The sequence below is a fragment of the Nothoprocta perdicaria genome, unplaced genomic scaffold (genome assembly GCF_003342845.1).
Source record: "Nothoprocta perdicaria isolate Ctin4 unplaced genomic scaffold, notPer1 scaffold_7, whole genome shotgun sequence".
In the NCBI taxonomy this organism is placed as follows: domain Eukaryota; kingdom Metazoa; phylum Chordata; class Aves; order Tinamiformes; family Tinamidae; genus Nothoprocta; species Nothoprocta perdicaria.
In genome coordinates, this window is record NW_020455976.1 from 8,775,815 (window position 1) to 8,796,823 (window position 21,009).

General features: G+C 42.9%; 1 protein-coding gene across 1 annotated transcript in view; it reads left to right on the forward strand.

The window, feature by feature from the left end:
- Window positions 1–17,783, forward strand: part of GRK5 (G protein-coupled receptor kinase 5) — a 29,622-nt gene extending 11,839 nt beyond the window's left edge. Inside the window, exons 6-12 of the mRNA XM_026050750.1 lie at window positions 962–999; window positions 1,797–1,886; window positions 3,144–3,352; window positions 11,043–11,180; window positions 13,361–13,498; window positions 14,341–14,472; window positions 15,286–17,783. Of these exons, the coding sequence (XP_025906535.1) occupies window positions 962–999; window positions 1,797–1,886; window positions 3,144–3,352; window positions 11,043–11,180; window positions 13,361–13,498; window positions 14,341–14,472; window positions 15,286–15,384 (844 nt within the window). The 3' untranslated portion in view covers window positions 15,385–17,783. The remainder of the gene's footprint in view (window positions 1–961; window positions 1,000–1,796; window positions 1,887–3,143; window positions 3,353–11,042; window positions 11,181–13,360; window positions 13,499–14,340; window positions 14,473–15,285) is intronic.
- The last annotated feature ends 3,226 nt before the right edge of the window (window positions 17,784–21,009 follow it).

Sequence of the window (21,009 nt, forward strand, 5' to 3'; positions counted from 1 at the left end):
AGCACGGAAAGCATGGAAAGCTGGTTCCTGGCTTGGCAGCAGTGCAGCCGGGAGCAGCAGCCACAGGTGCCGAGTTGGGCACCTCTCCACAGGAGCAGGTGGGGTGGCCTTGGGCGCACGAGGGGACGGGCACGGCTGGCTGGGCAGCACCTAGGAGCAGCACCCGGTGCAGCACCTCGGTCCACCCAGGTGACCTGCYGGGGCTCTGCTAAATACAGGAAAACTGAGATTTTTTCAGAAGTTTATACCTTGGCCAGATTTGGGATATTTTTTTTTTTCAGAGGAACAGCAAAAGGCACATCTCTGACATCAGAGGGACCACCTTGCCAATTTTTGTGGCATTGCTCCAAACCACAGAGACACTAGAGTTTCACAGATGCTTGCAAGAAGAATTTCAGTCTGTGCAAAGCGTTCCCCTCTCTGCCCCCATCTTACTTTCCAAGCTAGTTGAACCGTTTTTGCTGAAATTATTATATATATACACACAAATACACACTCACCTTCACATATTAAACCTGAGATACTAAGTATAGAAAAACTGAACCCAAATGATTACTTTATCCATTTTTAAATGCAAATAAAATATGTTAAATTTTCTAAAATTTTTATTTTAATAGAAGATTTTATAACAGGAAATGTTACCGAGCTTTAACAACACACAGGATTACAAGGTTTCATTTGTAGGGCTTACTGATTTAGATGGATCAATCTGTTACAGAGCGGATTATGAAGTAAAAGCTCAGCTTAGTGAAAAACAAGTAACTTCGGTTTAGAAGAAGACATATGGTTTCAGTCTGCCTGTGAAGGGAGTTGTAGAAAGTTGTGTTGGTTTTGTGAGTTCTTCACTGTATGAGTTGACACCCGTTGGTTTATTAGTGGTAATAAAAGCATTTGCACACTGTCCTGTGCTTGTATTATCAAAACCAGCTCCATGCAAATAACTGCTGTCTTTCCTTCTCAGAGATTTGAAGCCGGAAAATATCCTGCTGGATGATTATGGTAAGTCTGAGGGGTTCACAGAGGTTCCTTCACAATAAAGTAGCTGAAGTGAGGTTTAGGATGTGTGCTGCAAAGGGCAGGTAGTGCCCTGGAGCGAGTAGGAGGCTCAGCGTGGGCTAGTACCGGGGTCTTGGGACAGATGAAGTCCCAGCGCTTGCAGCACGGGTGGAACAGAGCCGTGCTGCACTGCAGGGTGTTCGTGAGCCCCGAGATGGCCCCTGCCTTTACTGCATTGTTTCCCATCCTTATTGTTATGAGGCCGACACGATTAAGGAAGTGGTGGCTTCTGAATCTGTGCTCTGCTGTCAGAAGTGCTGTCAGCCTGTGCTGAGCTCTGTGCTCGCTTTGTGCAAGCCCAGGTACCTCTTTGCTGCTGAAGGCAGCGATAATCCAATCTCATGCTGAGTTATGAACCAGATGTAGCCCCTCCAGCCATCACCGAGCTGCAGAATTAGGTCAGCCCATCCATCCACCGTGATCAGTTCAAGATACTTCCCTACTCTGTGCTCTTTATTGCTTTTTTTTCAAATTGTTTTAAAATATCCAACCCAATCCACTCTAGTCCTCAGCCTCACTGTTAGAATTAATTTCACTGAGTAATAGCATCCTTAATAATTCCTCTTTTCCTTATCAATTAAATCGTTCCAATTCAGTGATTTGGAATGCTTATTTCTTAAAATGTCAGATCAGTAAATTGCAAAAGTGAAGCAGTGGTGACAACAGTTACGTTTTCTGGCTATTTTGGAGTCATATTCTTATATATATCTGTGTTGTTTTATTTCTTTTTTTCCTTGCAGGTCACATTAGAATATCAGATTTGGGTCTAGCTGTTAAAATTCCTGAGGGCGAATCAATCCGCGGAAGGGTAGGAACAGTTGGGTATATGGGTAAGTCCTCACTAGCTCATCTTGGTGATAACTTACTGAGATTACTTGGATTTTGAAGATATTTCTGCCATGCAGGATTACACAAAAAATAAATAAAATACTAATAAGAAAAAGATTTACATCCAGCTGGTTCTGTTCCCTGAAGCAGCCCACCAGGTAGTCGTACTGGTGGAAATCAGAAGTAGGGAGCAGGAAGGACCACAGCAGCTCCTAATGAGACTGGCAGAAACTGGTCTATAATTCTGTATCAGCTTATAAAACAATTTACAAGTGACAATAACTGGGTTTCTATTTACTGTAACATGGATTTTTTTTCCAAGAGGGTTATATGCATAAAAGAAAGAAAAGGTCTCTTTCTATTTACTGCTTTGTTTATTAGTTAAAAGGTAATATATCATGCATATTGCATGTTTATCATGAAGTCGTTAAGTCTGCATAAATGTTTTGCTGTTTGGGCACAGGGAGCCCTTAGAGGCAAGTAGAGATTTGTATGGGGATAAAACAAAGCATTCCCTGATTAAACTAAACATGTTTTCTAAGCTCAGTCTAGTTGTTTCCACGCCTTCTCTGTGTGGACATTTTTCTTGGAATAATGACACTTAACCACTTACTACACTTATTTGGCTACCAACTATGTACAGATATATAAATAACTTATTTGACTAAATAGGAACGAAACACTGTTGCAGCATATGGAGATTTTAATGCAAGCAAGCACATCAGTCATTATTTTTGCAGTCTCTTATCTCACTGTAAGGCTGTGGGTGCTCTCCATGTGTGGGTATGAGTGTGTCCGTGCCTGTAGGAAAGTGCTGATTTGCCCAAGGCAGACTGGGTGTTTGCAAGACAAAACAACTGGATTTGCATTTAAAGGGAAAAAAAAGCTATAAATTCACTGAAAAGACAGAATTTGTTTTTGGAGAAAAGTCTCTGTTGTTTACAGGATGTGTGTTTGCGTGTCATTTCTTTCTAAATGGAGAAATCTGGAAAGACTTAAGAATGGCCCTCTCCTTAACACTTAGCTTCAACTTCTTTTTGTTTTTGTTTTTTAATTGCCCTGAGCTTGTATGTGAACATGGCATGTAGCACGCTGCATTTTCTATAAATCATTCAACAGAAATCAGCAAGTCATTTTTTATATTTTACCCACCATTCTGTGTGTGTCTGTGTGTGTTCAGTTCCCAAAATGGGACAGGATTGGGTTTTGCCTATGTAAATGGGAAGCGTTTTGACAAGACCCATCTCTCTCCTCCGCAGCCCCAGAAGTGTTGAACAACCAGAGATACACACTGAGCCCGGACTACTGGGGGCTAGGCTGTCTCATCTATGAAATGATTGCTGGGCAATCACCATTTCGTGGAAGGAAGGAGAAGGTGAAGAGGGAAGAGGTGGACAGGAGAGTGCTGGAGACGGAAGAAGTGTATTCCCATAAGTTTTCTGAGGAGGCCAAGTCCATCTGTAAAATGGTAAGGAGCTTGAAGGTCCAGCGTGGCAGCTTCATTAGCCAGCTGTATCCAGCACGAGGGGAGAGGGGCTGCAGAGACAAGGATTAACCCAGCTCATCTGTTGATGGAATGACTGCATTTCGTACTCAATCAAATTGTGTTTATTTGGGCTTGCTTTACTATGAGATTCCTCACAGTCATACTGTGTCCTCTCCAAAGTTTTATGGCAAAGGGAGCGGTATCTGTCCTTGTGAGACTTTGAATGTCAGTTTGCAGTCAAGAATGCATTTCTGACTTTTAAAGTCTTATAGAAAAAAAATAAAAAAGGACTTGATGATGCAAGACCCTTAGTGTCTCCTGCAAGGAACTGAGCACCCCATGCTTCCATTGTCTTTCGTGAGAGCTGGGGGTAAGCAGGACAAAGATTATGCAATGAAATTATTGTGACACTCAAATGTTGTCCCACTCCATCTCACTAACTTTGTTAGCAGCTCATCCCCCAGGGTGCCAGGGTATGCAGCTTTTTTTAATACTGTTGAGCTGTCCTTTAAAATATTTTCTCACYCTTTCAGCTGGGAGTCATTTCCTTAGCACAATAGCCTTGTCTGACAATAGAAATCCTCAAACCCTCAGAGAAATCTCAAAGCTGTGTCTGAATTCACCAGTGCCATGTCAACTCCCATCTTTAGAAAACTAAAATTGTCATTTGGAAAGGGATGTGGCCTGATTCTCAATGTGGTTCGCTGAAGAGTGAAATCTGATGTATCAGTATGTATTGGTAGACAGAGAATGAAGGGAAGGTCAACAAATAGGTAGTGAGAGTTTCACTTAGAGAGTGGCTTGTGCAACAGGCAAGCAAACAGCATATCAACAACATTCTGGCTGATTGGCTTCCTTGRGAGACACTGAAGTCTCCTTGCAAAATATAATGGTAGCACTGCCAAGTATCATGCCTGGAAGTCATTAACTCACAGTGCACCGACCCATGCTGAATCCCCAGGGTAGTAATTAACTGACATCACTCTTGATAGATACTTTAGGCCATATACTGTCCTTAAACTGGGATTCAGAGCCCCCCAGTGATGTCAGTTTGGGAGGATCTAGGACAGCCAGAGGCCCTTRCAGACCCACACCATTTATGTGCTCTCCCTGCTTGCCATCGCTTACTAGCAGCAGCTCAGCTCCCAGCAGGTGAGGAGGAGAGGCTGCTGGAGAGGCAGAGACTTTATGTGCTTCACAGTGCTAAGTTTGTACGTGAAATGAAAATGTTGTGAGGCAAAAATGACATTCTTGCTGCAGGCAGAATATTGTAATTCTATTACAACAGAATTGTAATTTACAGTAAAATAACTGAGCTCATGAAAAGTTAAGGCTGAGTAGAATTAAATTTAGCATAGATGGGATAGTGCTGGAGATGATCTGTGACTTACCAGACAGTAGGTAGTGAAAGTTATTATACTGCAGCAGTCGTTTTCATCTGCAAGCCATAGAAATTATGGTTTCAGGGAACCTCAGGAACCTCTAGTTCATTCCAGTGCTTCAGGCAAGGATGAACTGTTTGAAAATAATTCCTAGCAACTACTGCCTGACTGTCATGGTTGCTTAGGTGATTTGTGCAAACTCTTGATGTATCAAAAGAGATACATCAAACTCTGTCGTGAGCTTATGTTTATACATGTCATATATGTCAACATATGTCATGAGCGTATGTTTATATTACTGTGCTTTAAGACTGAAAGAGGCTTGCTTCTGATATTGGGTATAATGGAATTTGTGGTTCTCCATCCAAAATTCGCTTCTATTACCAAGCGATATTGTTAAAAAAGCCACGATGTAAGTATCTTCTCTCAAACACTTTTGGCTGCTTGTACTTAAAAACAGAACCTCATTGCTTTGTATGAATATTTTAACAAGGAACAAGAAAGGAAGATCTAAGATCCCATCAGACCTGCAAAACAAAGCATAAAGTTGTAGTAGATAACGTCATCTTACTCATACCTTCTCCTCAAAGTTTATTCCACGATCTGATTCCCTTACCATTAGGAAATATGTCTTTACTCAGTTACTTACATGCAAACACATTAGTGTCACCCCACTTCAACCTTCCCTTCATAGATGTTTATGCCCTTTGCATGTTTGCAGGCACATCTCATAGCTTCCATTAATCATCATCCATCCCATATTTCCATATTACAATTTCTAAGTCATTTCCCATAAATCAACCCTTATTTTGGCCTGAAGTAGAGATGAATAATAAATAATTAGGAACAGGGGCATCTGGCTTTCTGGGAAGCTCCCCAGCCCATAGTTCCCATATAACATAAGTGATTCGTGTTTATTTTTCTGTGAAAAAATCCAGTCTTTCTAGGAAATGCTCCCTTTTTGTTGCTGTTGTACTTCATTGATGTACATGTGCGTTTTCCCTGACAAGTCCAGTCCTGTATCCAAGGATGTGACTTGAAGTGCATTCAAGTCAACAGTATTGGATGGACCTTTATTGCTGTGCTCTATTTCACTCTGTCAGTGTGCTGTTTGTCTACGTTTCCCCCAGGCATTTTTAGACTACCTTCCCTGTCACTTCCTATTCCTACAACTCCCATTTTACTCCTCAAAAAGTATCTCCATTTCCTTCCTGGTGTGCCTCCCTAGCCAGCTAAAACATGATGGATTCTTTTTTCCTAAAATGAATCGCTTCTTTATTCACCACCAGAAATTCCATCATCTTACTGCTATTCTTCTTCGCTTTCATCYCTGGAAACCAAGTAGTTCACCTGTTATAGCACCTTAAAGTTCATTAGTGCTGCCTCTTTTATCCGTCCTGAGAGGCCTCTCTCTCATCAAGGTGTTCAAATGGTAGCTATTGCTCTTGGTAATAATAATCATAATAGAAACTTACATTCTGAGTTATAAGCTGTTCTGTTCTAAGCTTTTCAGTCATCCATGCCAGAAGTTTGAGTCTTCTTCGACCAGAGTTTGGCTTGGGATTATCGTAAGCATAACTAGTGCAGTCCTCAGCCTTTTATGTCGTTCTAGCGTTTTCAGTCCCCCAAACACTGTCTTTATTTATTATTTGAGAGAGGACCATAGTGTTATTTTTCTGTTCTTAAAGAAATATTTAAAATAGCATTTTTTCATAATTGAAATTTATCTAAGTGTTCCATAAAATTACCTGATCAGCTGGATCAATGAAGGTAGTTTTGTCATTCCCCTGACAGTCTTTCATGAGCAGCATTTTTTTGCACTTTACTCTGAAAAAAAAAAGTTTTCTTCCTCATGTCATTAGACTAAACATCTAGAGTTGTTTTTCATGCAGTGTTATCTGGAGATGAACTGAGTGATCACATGTGAATAAATAAAGCAGTGCTTTGGGGGTTCTTTTTTGTTTTTGTTTTAACAATCCTCACAACAGTTGCTTCTTCTTGTAAAGGAAGCAGAAAAGTCTCAGACACTGCATAAGTGCCTAAGAAAAAAAGTGCTGCTGCTTGGTATTGACTCTATTCATAGCTGGATAGCCAAAGTCATCTTCTGAGGTCTCTGAGGAGCTCTGTGATGTCCGTAGGCTTTGACTGTAGACTTACATTTAATGTATGTTTCTCTGGTCGTTGAACAGGTCTTAACAGCTCTTAACAGGTCTTATCAGCAGCCTAATGTAGTTGCTTTTGTTCTGCTCTCTAGTCATATCAAAAGCATCTTTTGAAATTAGATTAAACAGAACTGTAGAGATGACTGAAAACATACAGCTGTTATGTCCATTTTCTTCCCCTGGTCAGATCCCCAAGCAGGATGCTTATTTCAGATTTGTATAGGTTAACCAGTGCAGCACACTTCTGGAGCTGCAGGAAATGGTGCAGGATTCATTCTTCCCTGGAGACAGGAAGGACTTTCACTTCTGGAATATATTCTAGTTCATGCTATTTCTTGATATCCACAACAGAAGCCCTCAGAACTATCTGGCTTTATCTGTTGCCACCTGTAGACCTGTCTGCAGCTACAGAGATATGAGATTCTGTACAAAATTCCATGAGTTTCTTGTTCTCCTTTGCRACCGTGCTGGGACTCTCCTCAGTTGGTGGGCAGCAGCTTCTTCACAGCAAGGCTTTAAGGGTGAACCTGTGCTTTTCTGATGGGGCATTAATGCCAGTTTAGTGGCTGTTTGAGCATCTCACCCTTGCTGCTCTCACAGAGACAATGCCTTGCAGTCCCAGCCCACTCCCAGCAGCCTGTTTCTCTGACATCTTTCAGTCCACAGTGGACAACCACCCACAACCAAATGCATTCATGCTGCAGAGAATTCCTGCTTGCATCAGAGGTCACTGAGAAATACCCTGCCTTTATTACTGAGGAACCCAGGACTCCCCACAGTTTCKTTTTCTATCCTCAACCACAGTAGCCTCTGACCAGGCTCTTCACACTCCTGCTGGCAAGGGCAAATTCCCAGATTACTTTAGTCTTCCTACTTAGTTTTGAGGCAGGCGGATTATTGGCTGCACAAACAGAACAGTAGCCGCCTCTTTTTTCTCATTTTATAGTTGACTTTTAGAGCAGAAACTGCAGAGGACTCCTTTTTCACCTAGAGGGAAGTCCAAACCGACCYCTTTTGACAGCTCTTTGCTCTTTGATAGCTCTGTCCCTTGCTCCTGAGCGCTTCAAGGCACCATTTCCAAAAATGTGTCAGTCATGGGTAGTAAAAGTGGCCCTTCAGCCTTCAGGTTATTCTTTCCACCTGTCAACACAGCAACCAAACAATAATAAAACTTTTGTCTTCTCTGCCTAGCACCAATAAGACAAAAGAGATCTTCTCTGAAAATTGCAAAGCGTTTTTTGACATCAGCTAGATCTAGATACCTGTTGTGATTAAAAAATAATAATAAAACTTCCCTCAAAACCATAAAAGCTAAGTCTTATGTAAGTCTTATGATTCAAAAGTAAAACATTCAACCTTCTTTCTACCCAGGGAAAGTGAGCTCCAGAGAAGTGCTGTCAGAAAAAAAAAACAAGCTTTTTTGATTAAATTGCATTTGTATGATGCTGTATCCCATGAATCTACTACATGCTTAGGGGATGACAAGGCATATAAACGCTTCTTCAAATCCTCCTCTTTCTAAAGACTGTGAAACCACTCCTTGCAATGTTTCCAAGATCCCATAGCRTGCCAGTGCTCAAAGCAGTCATGCTCCCACCACCAGCCTCGCCAGGGCAGTGATTTTGTGTCAGGTATGGTGTGAGAGGGTTGCTTTCTCCAGAAGGAAGCTGCCATTGCCAGACACAGTCTTACTGACACAGCTGAGAAACTTCTTCAGCTGTCATTTGTTGAGGTTTTAAAAGACCTTGTTTCCAGAGGGTGTATTTCTGATATAAAGAATGCAAGTCGTTTCTGTGCCGACCAGCAGCAAGGGCAGAGCAGCAAGGGAAGAGGAGCCCAGTCCAGAGAGCTGGTTTCCCTCTCTCTACAGTTTTGGTCATGATCAGAGCAGACATCATCAACTCAACAGTAGCAGTATCAGAGACAGAGGACGCTGGGGGAGAAAGGGAGCTTGGTTTTTAGAAGCTGAGAGCTGTTTTATGGTCGGAACCATTGGCTTTCCCACCCACCCCTCTGTCCTCACAGTCTTCTCTGACCATGTCTCCTACATCTCCACTTATGTCCCACCATCCCTTTCATGATTTCTTCTGGCTACGTAGCCTCTGCCATGGCAGTCTGCTCAGCATGCGGGGCACATTCTCTGCAAAAGCCATTTGATATCTCAGCCTGGAAAAACAAGTCTCCTAGCAAAAAGAAAGTGCAAGAATGAGGAGGTGTTCACAGAGCAGGCTGTGGGAGTCAGATAAGGGAAATGCTGATGCCCAGGGGGTAGCACAGTGCTCAGGAAAGCCACCAAAGCTGCGGCCCTGTCCGCCACAGATAAACACAGGAGAAGCTGGTGCTAGGCAGGCACCCRAGGAAGGATCACGGCTGTCCCGTACACTACACACAGCCCTGTCAAGGTTCCTCCTTGTGGAGGCGATGTGGCCGAAGCGCRGCAGGTGCTGAGGCGGGAAGCCTGCAGGCGCCATCTTGGCTGCACAGGCCAGGCTCCACGTTCCCATCTTCTTCCGGGGCTGTGCCTGATTTTCTGCATATTCCCTAGAAATGCTTCTTTCTCTCCTACTCTCCCAAGCCTCTGTGCCACCAAGAAAGCTTCAAACAGGCACTGCCAGGCAGGTTGCTGCTGGTAAAAGAGCCCACAGCTGCTCCAGTTGGCTCGGYACCATGTGGGTCTGAGGGGTGCAAGGAGGCCCAACCATCCCTCTCTCCCACCCTGGAGCCGAGTCCCCTCTGGACAGGCAGAGCTGTYGTGGGGCATGGAGAGGGGTCCCTGCATCAGAGTGAAGATGGGAGAGGGGGTGATGCAGGAAGCCTTCCACCCCGGGCTCCWGGTAGAGCTTCCCAGTTCCATGGAAGCGTCTCTCAAGCTGCCCCAAGGTGTTTCCTCATCAGGGCCCTTTCCAAGGGGCTCTTCCATGTGTGGCAGCAGATCATTCAGCCATGGTGCAGTGCTGGCCCACGGTACCCTTTCCTCTGCTGCCCCCCGGTGGCCCCGTCCCTTCCCCTCCCTTCCTTTCTCCCTTCCTCTCCCTTCTCTTCTTTCTCCTTCCCCTTCCCTTTCCCCTTTCCCTATCTTTCTCCTTCCCTTTCCCCTTTCCTTTCTCCTTCCCTTTCCATTTTCCCCTCCTCTTCCCCTTTCCCTTTTAGCATCAGTCGCTATATGCTGAACTCTGACACATGCAGAGCTTCAACTCTCTTCTCTCTGTCTCTCAAGACACCATCTATTAAAACACCAGTTTGGCCCATTCAATTCTGTGAATATGATTTAAAAGAAGAGGCATTTTGGTCAAGAGTTGGCAGTATGCTGTCTCTGGTCATCCACTGACTGGTCATTGCCAGAACTGGTCTTCCACTGAGCCAGATGGACCCTTTCTCCTACACACAAGGAGTTCTGCTCCCTGTGTATATTTGTGTTTGTGTTTATACAGGTCTTTGGATATAACAGACCAAGGATGCTGGGCTGAGTAATCTCTGTTGCTCCACAGAGTGTACCCAGAAAGCAGACAGCACTTGCTGTAGCATATGGAGGTGGCACATTGCCCTTCTCTAAAAGGCTGGCATTAGGATAATTGCTAATTCTGGTTCACTAGTGCATCTTCTGGGTGAAGACATGTAGCTCCACGGGCAAAATTCCCTTTGACTTCTACAGGGATAGACTGACAAGTAAAAATGATTGGGTCCAGTATATGTTTTATACTGGAATATATTGCAATGGGTAGGAGAAAATGCAATTTGRTGGTGAAGTAACATAACATAAGTAACACAACTCAGGAAAATTATTATGACAAGAGTAACATGTAAAAAAATAGGAAGAGCACATGGGAACTTATAAATATGTATGAGAAATGCCAGATCTTTTCTCCAAAGTGCTCGCTGTAAGTAAAAGAAAAATACAATCTCTATTTTGATCATAACCTGACTTTACAGCAGGTGATTTTCTGATCAGCATTGAGAACAGTGGGATCCTAATCGACTTAASTTTGGCCATTAAGTAACATCAATTACAATTTCCCTTCATAATCCTCCCTGGATGCATGCAAAAAAAACCAACTTTGGAGAAAAACAAAATCACTGTGAGGTTCTCACTATTCTCCCTTCCTTACCATTCCTCTGGGCACGTTTCAGCTCCTCACCAAGGATGCGAAGCAGCGGCTGGGGTGTCAAGGGGAAGGTGCAGCAGAGGTGAAGAGACACCCCTTTTTCAAGAGCATGAATTTCAAGCGGTTAGAAGCAGGAATGCTGGATCCTCCCTTTGTCCCTGATGTGAGTACAATGGAAAGAACCTCCACTGGCCCATTACAGATTCATTTCTGAAAAGAAATCCTTGTCTTGGAACAGCCATAGGACATTGTGATGAGCAGTGAGCAGGAGTGGGGAGGCTGTGGGGAGGAGGAGAACTGCTCTGGAGACATGTATGCACATATATGTTTACAAACTTATCCATAGGAGTAATAAAAGAAAAAAAAAACAATCTGAACCAGATGGCACTCATAAAATTCAGCAAAGAAAGCCTCATATACATAGATACAGATACACACACAAAGTGAGACTGTAATTAAAAAAGACCAAAGCTCTGTGGGGGTGAGGAATGGGCTGCTCGCTGTGAGGGGAGACACTCTTAGCAGAAAGTCCAAACCCAGCTCAGGTATCTGGGATCACGTAGGACAGAGGCCAGGACCCGAGACAGCATTTTGATTTTGTTGGTGTTCCTGGGAAACACAGCCTCCTTCCTCTTACCAGTCTTGCACATACTGAAAGTCTCAGTTACACTGGCAATAGAAAAGCTTTCCACCTCATTGTGGCATGGGTCTCTATCCAAATTATCTGGTTATTTTCCTCCTGGAGGCCTGTCTTTCTGGCTAGGCCTTCTATCCTTAAAGTTCCCATATGGCTGTTAGTAAACACTGCCATTCTACCATATTAACGAAAGTAACATCTTGGCAGCTTTCAGTCACATTGCTGTGAACTCAACCAAACCAAAGTGGTTTGAAAGCTACAAAAGTTTACTTTAGCTGCTCTGGTTTTGCTTTACATTTTACTATGCGGCCTAGTTATTCCTGCCAATTAGCCCGTGGTGTTACGACCTGTTTCATGGGATGAAACGGGAGACAAGCTACTATTTTTTTCTGATGTAGAAAATTAGAAAATTCTGGGCTCAACTTTGGGATTCGCCAGAGTGTGTTAAAAGCTTAACTGTGGCATGTAGGGACTAGAAGGCACCTCTTATAGCTGTATTTGCTAAAGCAGAGGCACATAAATTTTTATGGCAATTTCTTGGGAAATCAAGGGCTGACTCTAATTTAAATTAGTCGGCACTTCATCCCTAGGTTTCCAAGTCTTTACTGAAGTCAGCTGAATCACCCAAAGCCATATAGCCAGTGGCAGAGGTTGTAATCCAACCCACCTCTCTCCATTCTCCTCTGGACTATTCTGTCTCCACAAGAATTCTGTGGCTTGCAGCCATTAGAGGTGCGGAGAGCTGGAGCCTCCAACAAAAATCTCTTCCAGGAGGCATCAGTTTAATTGGTTTGGTCACGCTGCTCAGTTCCAGATAGAATACTGCACAGTGGCACCCCTGCACTCAGAGCCATGCTAGCTTGCAAAGAGAGCAACATTCAGCATGTGCTGAAGGTCTCCAAGGCTGGGCAGTCCCACCAGCTGCCCTTTGGGTGCTCCTGTGCCTCAAAGGCATGCACGCAGCCACTCTAACTACAGCAATAACTTGGGATAAGTATTTCTGCTTCCTATGATTGATTGCTGGGATACAAGCTAAAAAGCAGTGTCACTGCAAAGAGCCTGTCACCCCCCTAAAATTAAGTAGTTTAAAAAAGGTAAAGATGCTTGACTATTTGTTTGAAGAGAGGCTGCCAAGTTAAGAGAGTTAATAGAGGTGATCCTGGAGAGCTTCCAGCAGCTGAGCTATTAATAAAAACAATGGAAAAATGCCAAACCTCTTGTGTTTTCTTTAGCAATTAGTATACATTCCTTTAAAGTTTCAAGCTGCAAAACCCACAGCTGTCTGAGTGGAAGGATACTTCTGTTTGAGGTRCCTTTTCAGAGCTGTCTCCAGTGTGTCATTCGTGGACATTTCCATTTTTCTCTTGTTCCCTCTCCAAAAGTCCCCTAAAATACTGATTTTTTTTTTTTACTCTTTCTGTCCTTGTTCCCTTACCTCTAAGCCATATGCTACATGGATGACTAAAACCCACTTTGTGCTGATGCTTTAAGGACTTCAAAGTAGGATGCTTAACAAGCTAAAAGCAAAGTCAGCCTTTGATGATAAACATGCGGGCAGAGCAAGTCTAGAAAAGCAGGATGCAAAAAGTCACTTGTTGTTAGGCATTCTCACTTGACTGAATCCATGCATAAAGGCACATGGTAAGATTCAGAAATATTTTTTCTCTTTTTTTTTTTTTTTTTTTTCTTTTTTTCTGCTGAGATAGCCCAGAGCAGTATATTGCAAGGACGTGTTAGACATCGAGCAATTCTCCACAGTGAAAGGAGTAAACCTGGACCAAACAGATGATGATTTCTATTCCAAGTTTTCCACAGGATCAGTCTCTATTCCATGGCAAAATGAGGTAAGGATGTATCGTAGTAAAATTAGCCCAATAAAACCCCTAACACAGATGCTTTAAGAGGAGCTATACATTTCCAATAATATATAGCTAYTGGCTACCTTGCCAAACTAATTCTTTCATAAGTTACAAATGGACTCTTTCAAGATCTATAATGTACCACAGATGTCRGGCTCAGGTGACTGTATCTGTTGGCGCTACATAGCTGTGTAAATTGGCAAGGATCCTACTGTGCTTCCTGCTGAATTTCCAGAGGCACTTTGACAACAGCCCTGRTGAACTTCCTCAGGAGGGATGGCAGCCTTGGTGTGAGACCACAAGTGGTCCCGATCTCACCCATTGCTTTGCATCTCCAATGGGTCCCAGCTGCTCTTGTTGACTCTGGGTCTTGAACTGCTCCAGGGTGTTTGGTCTTGGGTCTTTGCTATCAAAGCAGAGCCAGATGCTGAGATCATAAGCCAAGGGTTGCTCAAATGCCACATCCCCTTGGTGGAATGCTGCTAATAAAGAGAATTTTGTGAGTGTGCTCCTTTACCTGATAGTCTCCAGAAAAAAAAAAAAAATAGAAAACTTTCTCAGACAACCTCTTATGAGAAGTCTGTCCTCACCAATGTGCAATCACACAGAGTGAACCAAGCCTTTCTTTTTTGTATATCCCATCTAGCCTCTGTGGCCACCAAGAGGATTTCAGCTGTGAACTCTCCCGAAACGTAGCCCAGCTGCTGATAGCAGCTGATGATCCTGATCTGCCTTTGAACAACCTAGCACTGCTGCAGTATATTTAATGCTAATGGATTGGATTTTTTTCTTTTTTTCTTTCTTTCTTTCTTACTRTATTTCACCAGATGATAGAAACAGAATGTTTCAAAGAACTAAATGTGTTTGGACCAAATGGTACTATTTCACCAGACCTAAATAAAAGCTACCCCCCAGAGCCACCCAAGAAAGGATTGCTGCAGAGAATATTTAAACGACAGGTGAGTTCTTTCAGGACTAACATGAGGAACCTTCCAACAGTCTAGATGCCCATGCTCACAATCATGTTCTACAGGTTTTTCTGCTAGGACAAAGGCACTATGTCTTACAGAGGACTGGCTATCACTGTTCCCTGGTAATTTCCTGACTAACACTGTATGTTTCAGGTTTCCCATCCACCTCTTGTGATGTTTTACTGCCAGAAATCCCAAGTTTATTCATCACATTTGTTTTCAGTGCTTGAAAACTTCCCAGAGTACTTTTCAGTTGTGTGCTAGGTTTCTCATTAAGCACACTTTGATAATGGTTTTATGTCTTTGAAAAGTTTCCTTTATAATCTTTTGGTTTATGTGTTTAAAAAAAATAAAAAAGTGGAAGTTGAGTGAAATAGTCAAGGCAAGAAACCACGTGCCTTGAGAGGGAAGTAGATGAGAGACTATGTGACATGCAGCTTCCTGAGGCACCATGGTGACCTTTGCAAATTCAGATAACACGCTTAGATCCGTGTATTTCTATAGAGTCAAAGCTATACCTAAGCACTGGCAGGTATTCTTTGCATTAGTCAGATTTAGCCATGTATTGAATTGACACCTGGAGCTCAGTTGTGTCATCTCTGTAATTCTCAGGAACCCCCATGGTCTTCCTAACCTAGAGAGAGTACAGGTAAGAAAGTGAACAATATTTTACCTCCAGGGATCTTCAAAGATCTTTCATTACAGTTAGTACAATATAACCATAAAATGAGCAATATTGGGTAAAAGGAAAGCGTAGTATGTTTGGTGAATCTGATTGTCATTCTTTTCTTCTTTCTATAGCATCAGAACAATTCAAAGAGTTCTTCAAATTCAAAGGCCAATTTAAATCACCACATAAATTCAAACCATGTAAGTTCAAACTCCACTGGAAGCAGCTAGTTCCAACTGGGTTTTATGAAACAACACATTGCATCCTTCCTCTATGGAGCTTCTACGGAAGAGTGAGCATCCACCGTTGAGTGGAAAGAAGAAAAAACAAAAAGGATCTCCCTAAAATGGAGATTTTCTATCCATCCCTTCCAGTGGAGCCTCACATTTTAAGAAGACATTTCCACTCAGGTCTGTTTTTGGAGGTGGCACTCAAGACTGTGTGAATCAAATTTGTCTATTTAGAACATTGCAATAGAAATTCAATGAACATGACTACTTGCACGTATTTAAATAGCATCATGCTAGAACTGAATTTTGTCTTTATTATTTTTAAAGGAAAGTTTTGTAAATTTCTCTATTGTCTCAGTTTACATTTTGTACATTTGTATTTAAATGAAAGTCAGACTTTGGAGGTGTATATTTTCCAAGCAGCAGCTGTAAAGCCATGTGTTTTAAGGCATTTTTTTAAAAGAAAAAGAAATGTGACTCAAGACTTCCAGAGCCTCAAATGAGAAATTGTTCTTTTTAGCAAATCTAGAAAAATATTCATATTCCACTTTACCAGACTGGGTTTTATTGACATGCATTTTTATGGAACAGTTTATTCTTAATTAATTTACATCTGTATATTTGGTTTACAGCAACACTGCATACATTTCTCCATTAATTTGTAATGTCTCGCATTAAATGTTAAAAGATACTGATAAGGCTTTGATGCATTCAAGAATACTACTTGCTATGCCTAAGGTGTKTGATGTTGTGGGACCAGCACAGCTGAGATTTGCACTTACTTATGTTGTTAGACCATCACAAATTGGTTTGGTTTGAAAGGGAACCCTGTTTTAAGCCCTTTTCCTTCATTTTTTGTTTTGTTTTGTTTTTGCTGTTTCCAATGAGAGAAAGAACAAAATTGTTTGAGAGGTGACAAGGAAGGCAGGTGACCATTTGTTTTCAAGGACTTGAAACTTGCACCCATTGAATTAAGAGCAAAATTCGAAGTGATGTCAGTGTTACAGTCAGAAGTTCAAGAAATTTCCACTGTTGCTTCTATGTAACAGGTAGCAAGAGAGAAATTCAATAGTCTGTTTTGTTCTGACCATGAGATTCATGTCAGTTTTCTAGAGCTGTGCTATGGAGGCTCCGAATGGGATCTGACCTGCTTATGTCTCATCGCATCTACTTTTATTTTACCCGYCTCCATTTGTGAGCAGCAGTAGAACCTGTAGGTTGTGTCTGCACTTAGGGTTCTTTTATGTGTTAAGTGTCATGTAGAACACACCATGGCTCATCCCCTCAATTAAGTACTCAACTTAATTGAATAAAATGTCAAATATGAAATAATAGCTCCCACTTTTGGCTCTGTCATTTGCTGTAGAGGATCSTGTAACCAATATGGAAAATATTCTTCCCACTAGTACAAATATGATCAGTCAGATTCAGGCACCAGAAATAYGTTCTTCTGAAGCAGACTAGTATCTGTTATTAAGAGTGCCAGATCAGATATAAAATATCATTGCTTCCCTTCAAGTTGAATTGCAAGAACCGTGTCCCCGAAGTGCAGACCATGTCTACATAGTCCATGTTCTGTAAAACAGGGTATTTCAACATGCTCTTTACAATGTTGCCTAGACTGGACTGATCATTTTACACTTTGGGGTCAACAAGGAACATCTGATGGTCATCCTGGTGTGTCTGACAAAGAGAGCAGCTCTCCTTGGCCATGAGGAAGCACTGTTCCAGCAAAAGTCTGTGTAGACAGAATTCCTTAGACAAAATGTCCATAGATATGTTCTCTCTGGCCAGTGCAGAAAGGAAGATGTGGGTTAGTAGTGTCAAAGCTGTGATTGAGAAAGTGGTGTGAACTCTTGAAACAGCTCTAGGCATGTGGGAGGGAAATAGAACAGGGTTGGAACCGGCATAAAGCAGAAGACTAAGAAGGGAAACAGGGCACCTCGATCAGAAGCAAAGAGTGTGAGGAAGAAAGCATTCATCATTCCAGAAGCTTCCAGATTCCCTGCTCACTGGTAGACATGCAGAAAAGCTCTGCAAACGTGCGAGAATGTCACCAGGAATACATTCCCCTTCCTCCTGCAGGAAATCCCTGTGCCCAGTGCAGATGGTGCTGAGCCGCTCTCCGATGCCTCAGCTGATGGCATTGCAGGTCTTAGGCAAGGTGCAAGATTGTAGGGAGACAGGAAGAGAGGAACATTTTGAATAATTTTCTCCCTGGACCAGCTATAAACTATAATAGTTTCTGAAGAGAAATGAAATATCACAGCATATGCCTATATGCATATGTCTGTAGAGGCCCATATCCTCTGGATCTGTTCTTGTAGCCTGAAGTAAAGCAACAAGACCCCAATAGTCATTTCAGCATGCTTTGGATAAGGACATATTGCTCTGGGAGGTTTTCACAGGCTTCGTTCAGCAACACGTGGGATTTCACCTCGTTTCAAGAACTGTAGGTGGGAAGTGGAAGAACGGATCTTAGCCAAACCACTGGTGTTTGCACCTGAGCACCTGAGATGAGGCACCAATATTAGTTCTTGGACTAATTATTAGTTCTTGGTCACGCAACTCTAGTCTGTTTTTATTGCTCGAGGGCTTACCCGTTAGCTGTCCCGTGTGCAAGATGTTCGGGCACTACCAGGGAACTTCATGCCATGCACTGGTGCTGGGGAAAGGGGGTGCCGGGTCACAGCTGGAGTATGGACTAAGCTCCTGCTCCACCACTGCCCTTATCTGAATCCGCAGCAACAGAGAAGCATATTCTCCCATCAGAAAAACGTGGCTTGTGTTATCCAGCCACCATTCTGGGGGAGAGAAAAAAAGGAGTTATGGGAGGGCTTAGTCCATGTTTCATGTTTCCCCAGTGTTTCATGAGATAAAGCTGATAAGACCACAGCCTGTCACCCAAGAGTTTCATTTGCTTCATGATTCATTTTCTGCATGTTAGCAATTTGTCACATGAAGACAACATTTTTTTTTTTTTTTACCATCTCCTATTTGGGAAATAAAATCCTAATTAAAACAAACCCTTTAGTGCACATGGCCATATACCTCCTAGATGATCAATCTTAGCAAGCAGTGGATGATTTTTTGGTAAGACAAAAGTGAGTGGTAGCAAGTAACATGGTAGTGGGACACGGATGCTCTCTCTCAGTGTGACGGTAGACAGGATTCCAGGTTTGTACCCTGGGCAACATCTGTGCTGTGACGGGAGCTCCTCTCTGCCCCTCCTGCTGTCCTCACACTGGGACAGTTCCCTCCTCAGCACCTCTAGGACTCCAGCAATGGGCAACCAGGACAGTGCAAAGTCCTGGAGTGGCCAAGAATTGTGCTTGTGAGTCCCAAGAGCTTGTGATCCTTGGAGGAGATTATTCCGTGGCTGCATGGCTTGAAATGGAGGATGGATTCTTATCTCCAGGTTGTGCTAAGCCTACACTAAAGTCCCAGCCCTTGTGGAGCAGAGAGTGAGTGAAGGGAAGGACAGACAGCAAGAGCCAGAGGGAGGTTTCCTGCTGTTTCCCTGAGAGGCTGCTATCCTGTCCCCAGAAATTGCAGCAGTACCGTGAGGAATGGAGGGCAGGGCTGCAATACGCTTTCAGTATCCAGGACTTGAGCTTTACAGTCAATATCACACACCAGTAGTGCTGACAAACTGGGAATCTTCTGGTCAAGATTCGCCCGCAGTAACAAATAGTTGAGTTCTGTTGTTGTTCAGCCTGGCCCATACCCAGGACAGAGCACAGTCCTTCCCTTCCTCTGCGCGACCAGGAGCAACTGGAACTTGTCTCTGTGGAGTCAAATGCTTCATTGAGAAAACACCATGGGTGTGCAGAAGTCCTGAAAAAAATAGGCTCCTAATTTCATCATACAATCTTGGAGAACATTTACGAGGGAATATGCAATATTTGCAATATTTGGATTCAGCATGGATAATTTTTTGAGGTAGCTTTGCACATAACAGGGGAGGAGAAAGGAGTAGCTGTTTAATAGCTTTCCAGAGTGATTCATTTTCTATATCATCTTCCAATTACAGTGCAGTTTCTTTTGAAAAATGCACAAATTAAGATCTGATTGTTTTAATAAGACTGATGAACAAATAGAGCTCTTTGTAATAACTAGGGAACTCCTGCACACTGATCCTGAATTGTGCAAATAAGTCTGTTACTTTTAAAGACTTTCCTAAGTAATGTAGTGAACATTTATTATGGGCTTTATGATTCAAAAATTCTTTATTCATCCTCTCTGGTGCCTCAAGATTCACTTCGTCTTGCAGCATTCTTCTTGTGCTCTGGTTGGCTGACAGACTTTCTAAACTTACAAGTAATGAAGAAAAAATACCAAATAATAAACTCTTAGATACACACACTTGACCTGGGTTATCTAAAAAGAGCTTTTTACAAGAGCGGCTGTGACTGAGATACTGCCTGAGCAGGAATGTATGTGTTAAGATAGAACAGGTGTGAAGATTATCAAACCAGACAGATGCTGGGAATCCCACGGCACGCTCGGGAACCGCACAATTCAGTGCTGCAGTTTGCAGCCCGCCCTGCTGCAGGTTAGAGCTGCCCGGTGACCGACAGTTCGGAGGCACCTCCAGGTGCCTGTAACACAATTTGCTTCTGACTCAATCTGCAGTCATCCCCTCCCCAGAAGCTATGGCGAGTAGCGCTGTAGGTTGCATAGGCAAACTCCAACTTCATTAACATTGCGAGTGGCTCTTTCCAAGATGCTGATTCCTGGTTTTGTTCAAACAGAACTCAGGCTCCAGGCTCTCTTTATCTATGAAAACCTCCCATTTCATGTCCAGTTGCTGCTAATCTTCTCTCAAACACAATGACTCAGCTAAAAYGAAAACCAGAAAACAGCCCATGATACCAATAAAGCCAGGAGAAGGACAAAAAAAAAAAAAGAACACAGAGAGGCCATGAGCACTAAAGTACAGTGAGGAAGCTACCTAATGTGTGTATCTTTATTAAGCATCAAATAGCARTTACTGTACATCACATTCATCCTTGGTTAGTTGTCTGCAACCCAAAGTTTCTGGAGTCTCTTGAAGTTCCTCAAGGTCCCATTAAGCAGAGGTCTGGCCCATGGCTCCAAGGTAGTTTATTCTCTGTGAGCAAGTCAGAGGTAAGAGCTCGAAGAGCAAGGAGGTGCCCATGGAGCCTGGATGATCAGCTCTTCCACAGATTAGTGTTCCCACATACCTGAGCCTGAATCCTGTCATTCTTATTGTAGACTTTCATGGAAGAGCGATAAACAAAGTGCCCGTTGTTTCCTCTAGGGATATCCCTGATGAAGGGGAAAGCCAACATCGTGCYGCAGTGTTGTAGACTCATGTCCCCCAAACCTCTCTGTGATAATGCAAGTACAAGATGCTGCTGCTGGATCAGCTGAGCTAGGACACTGTCAATTGATTTTATGAAAGAGACAATTTTAAAGAGATTGCAGCCTRTTCAGTGAAATCAATATTGTTGCTTGTGAAAAAGTGTTCTCCTTGGTCTGTGTGGCGGAGCCAGCAGCAGTGGACTGTATTCCTGTCCTGCCGGGTTTTCCTTTACTGACCTGGGCAAAGCTGTGAGCAGTTTTGCTTTCCAGTTCTTAAACGTGGAGTGCTGCTCCCTG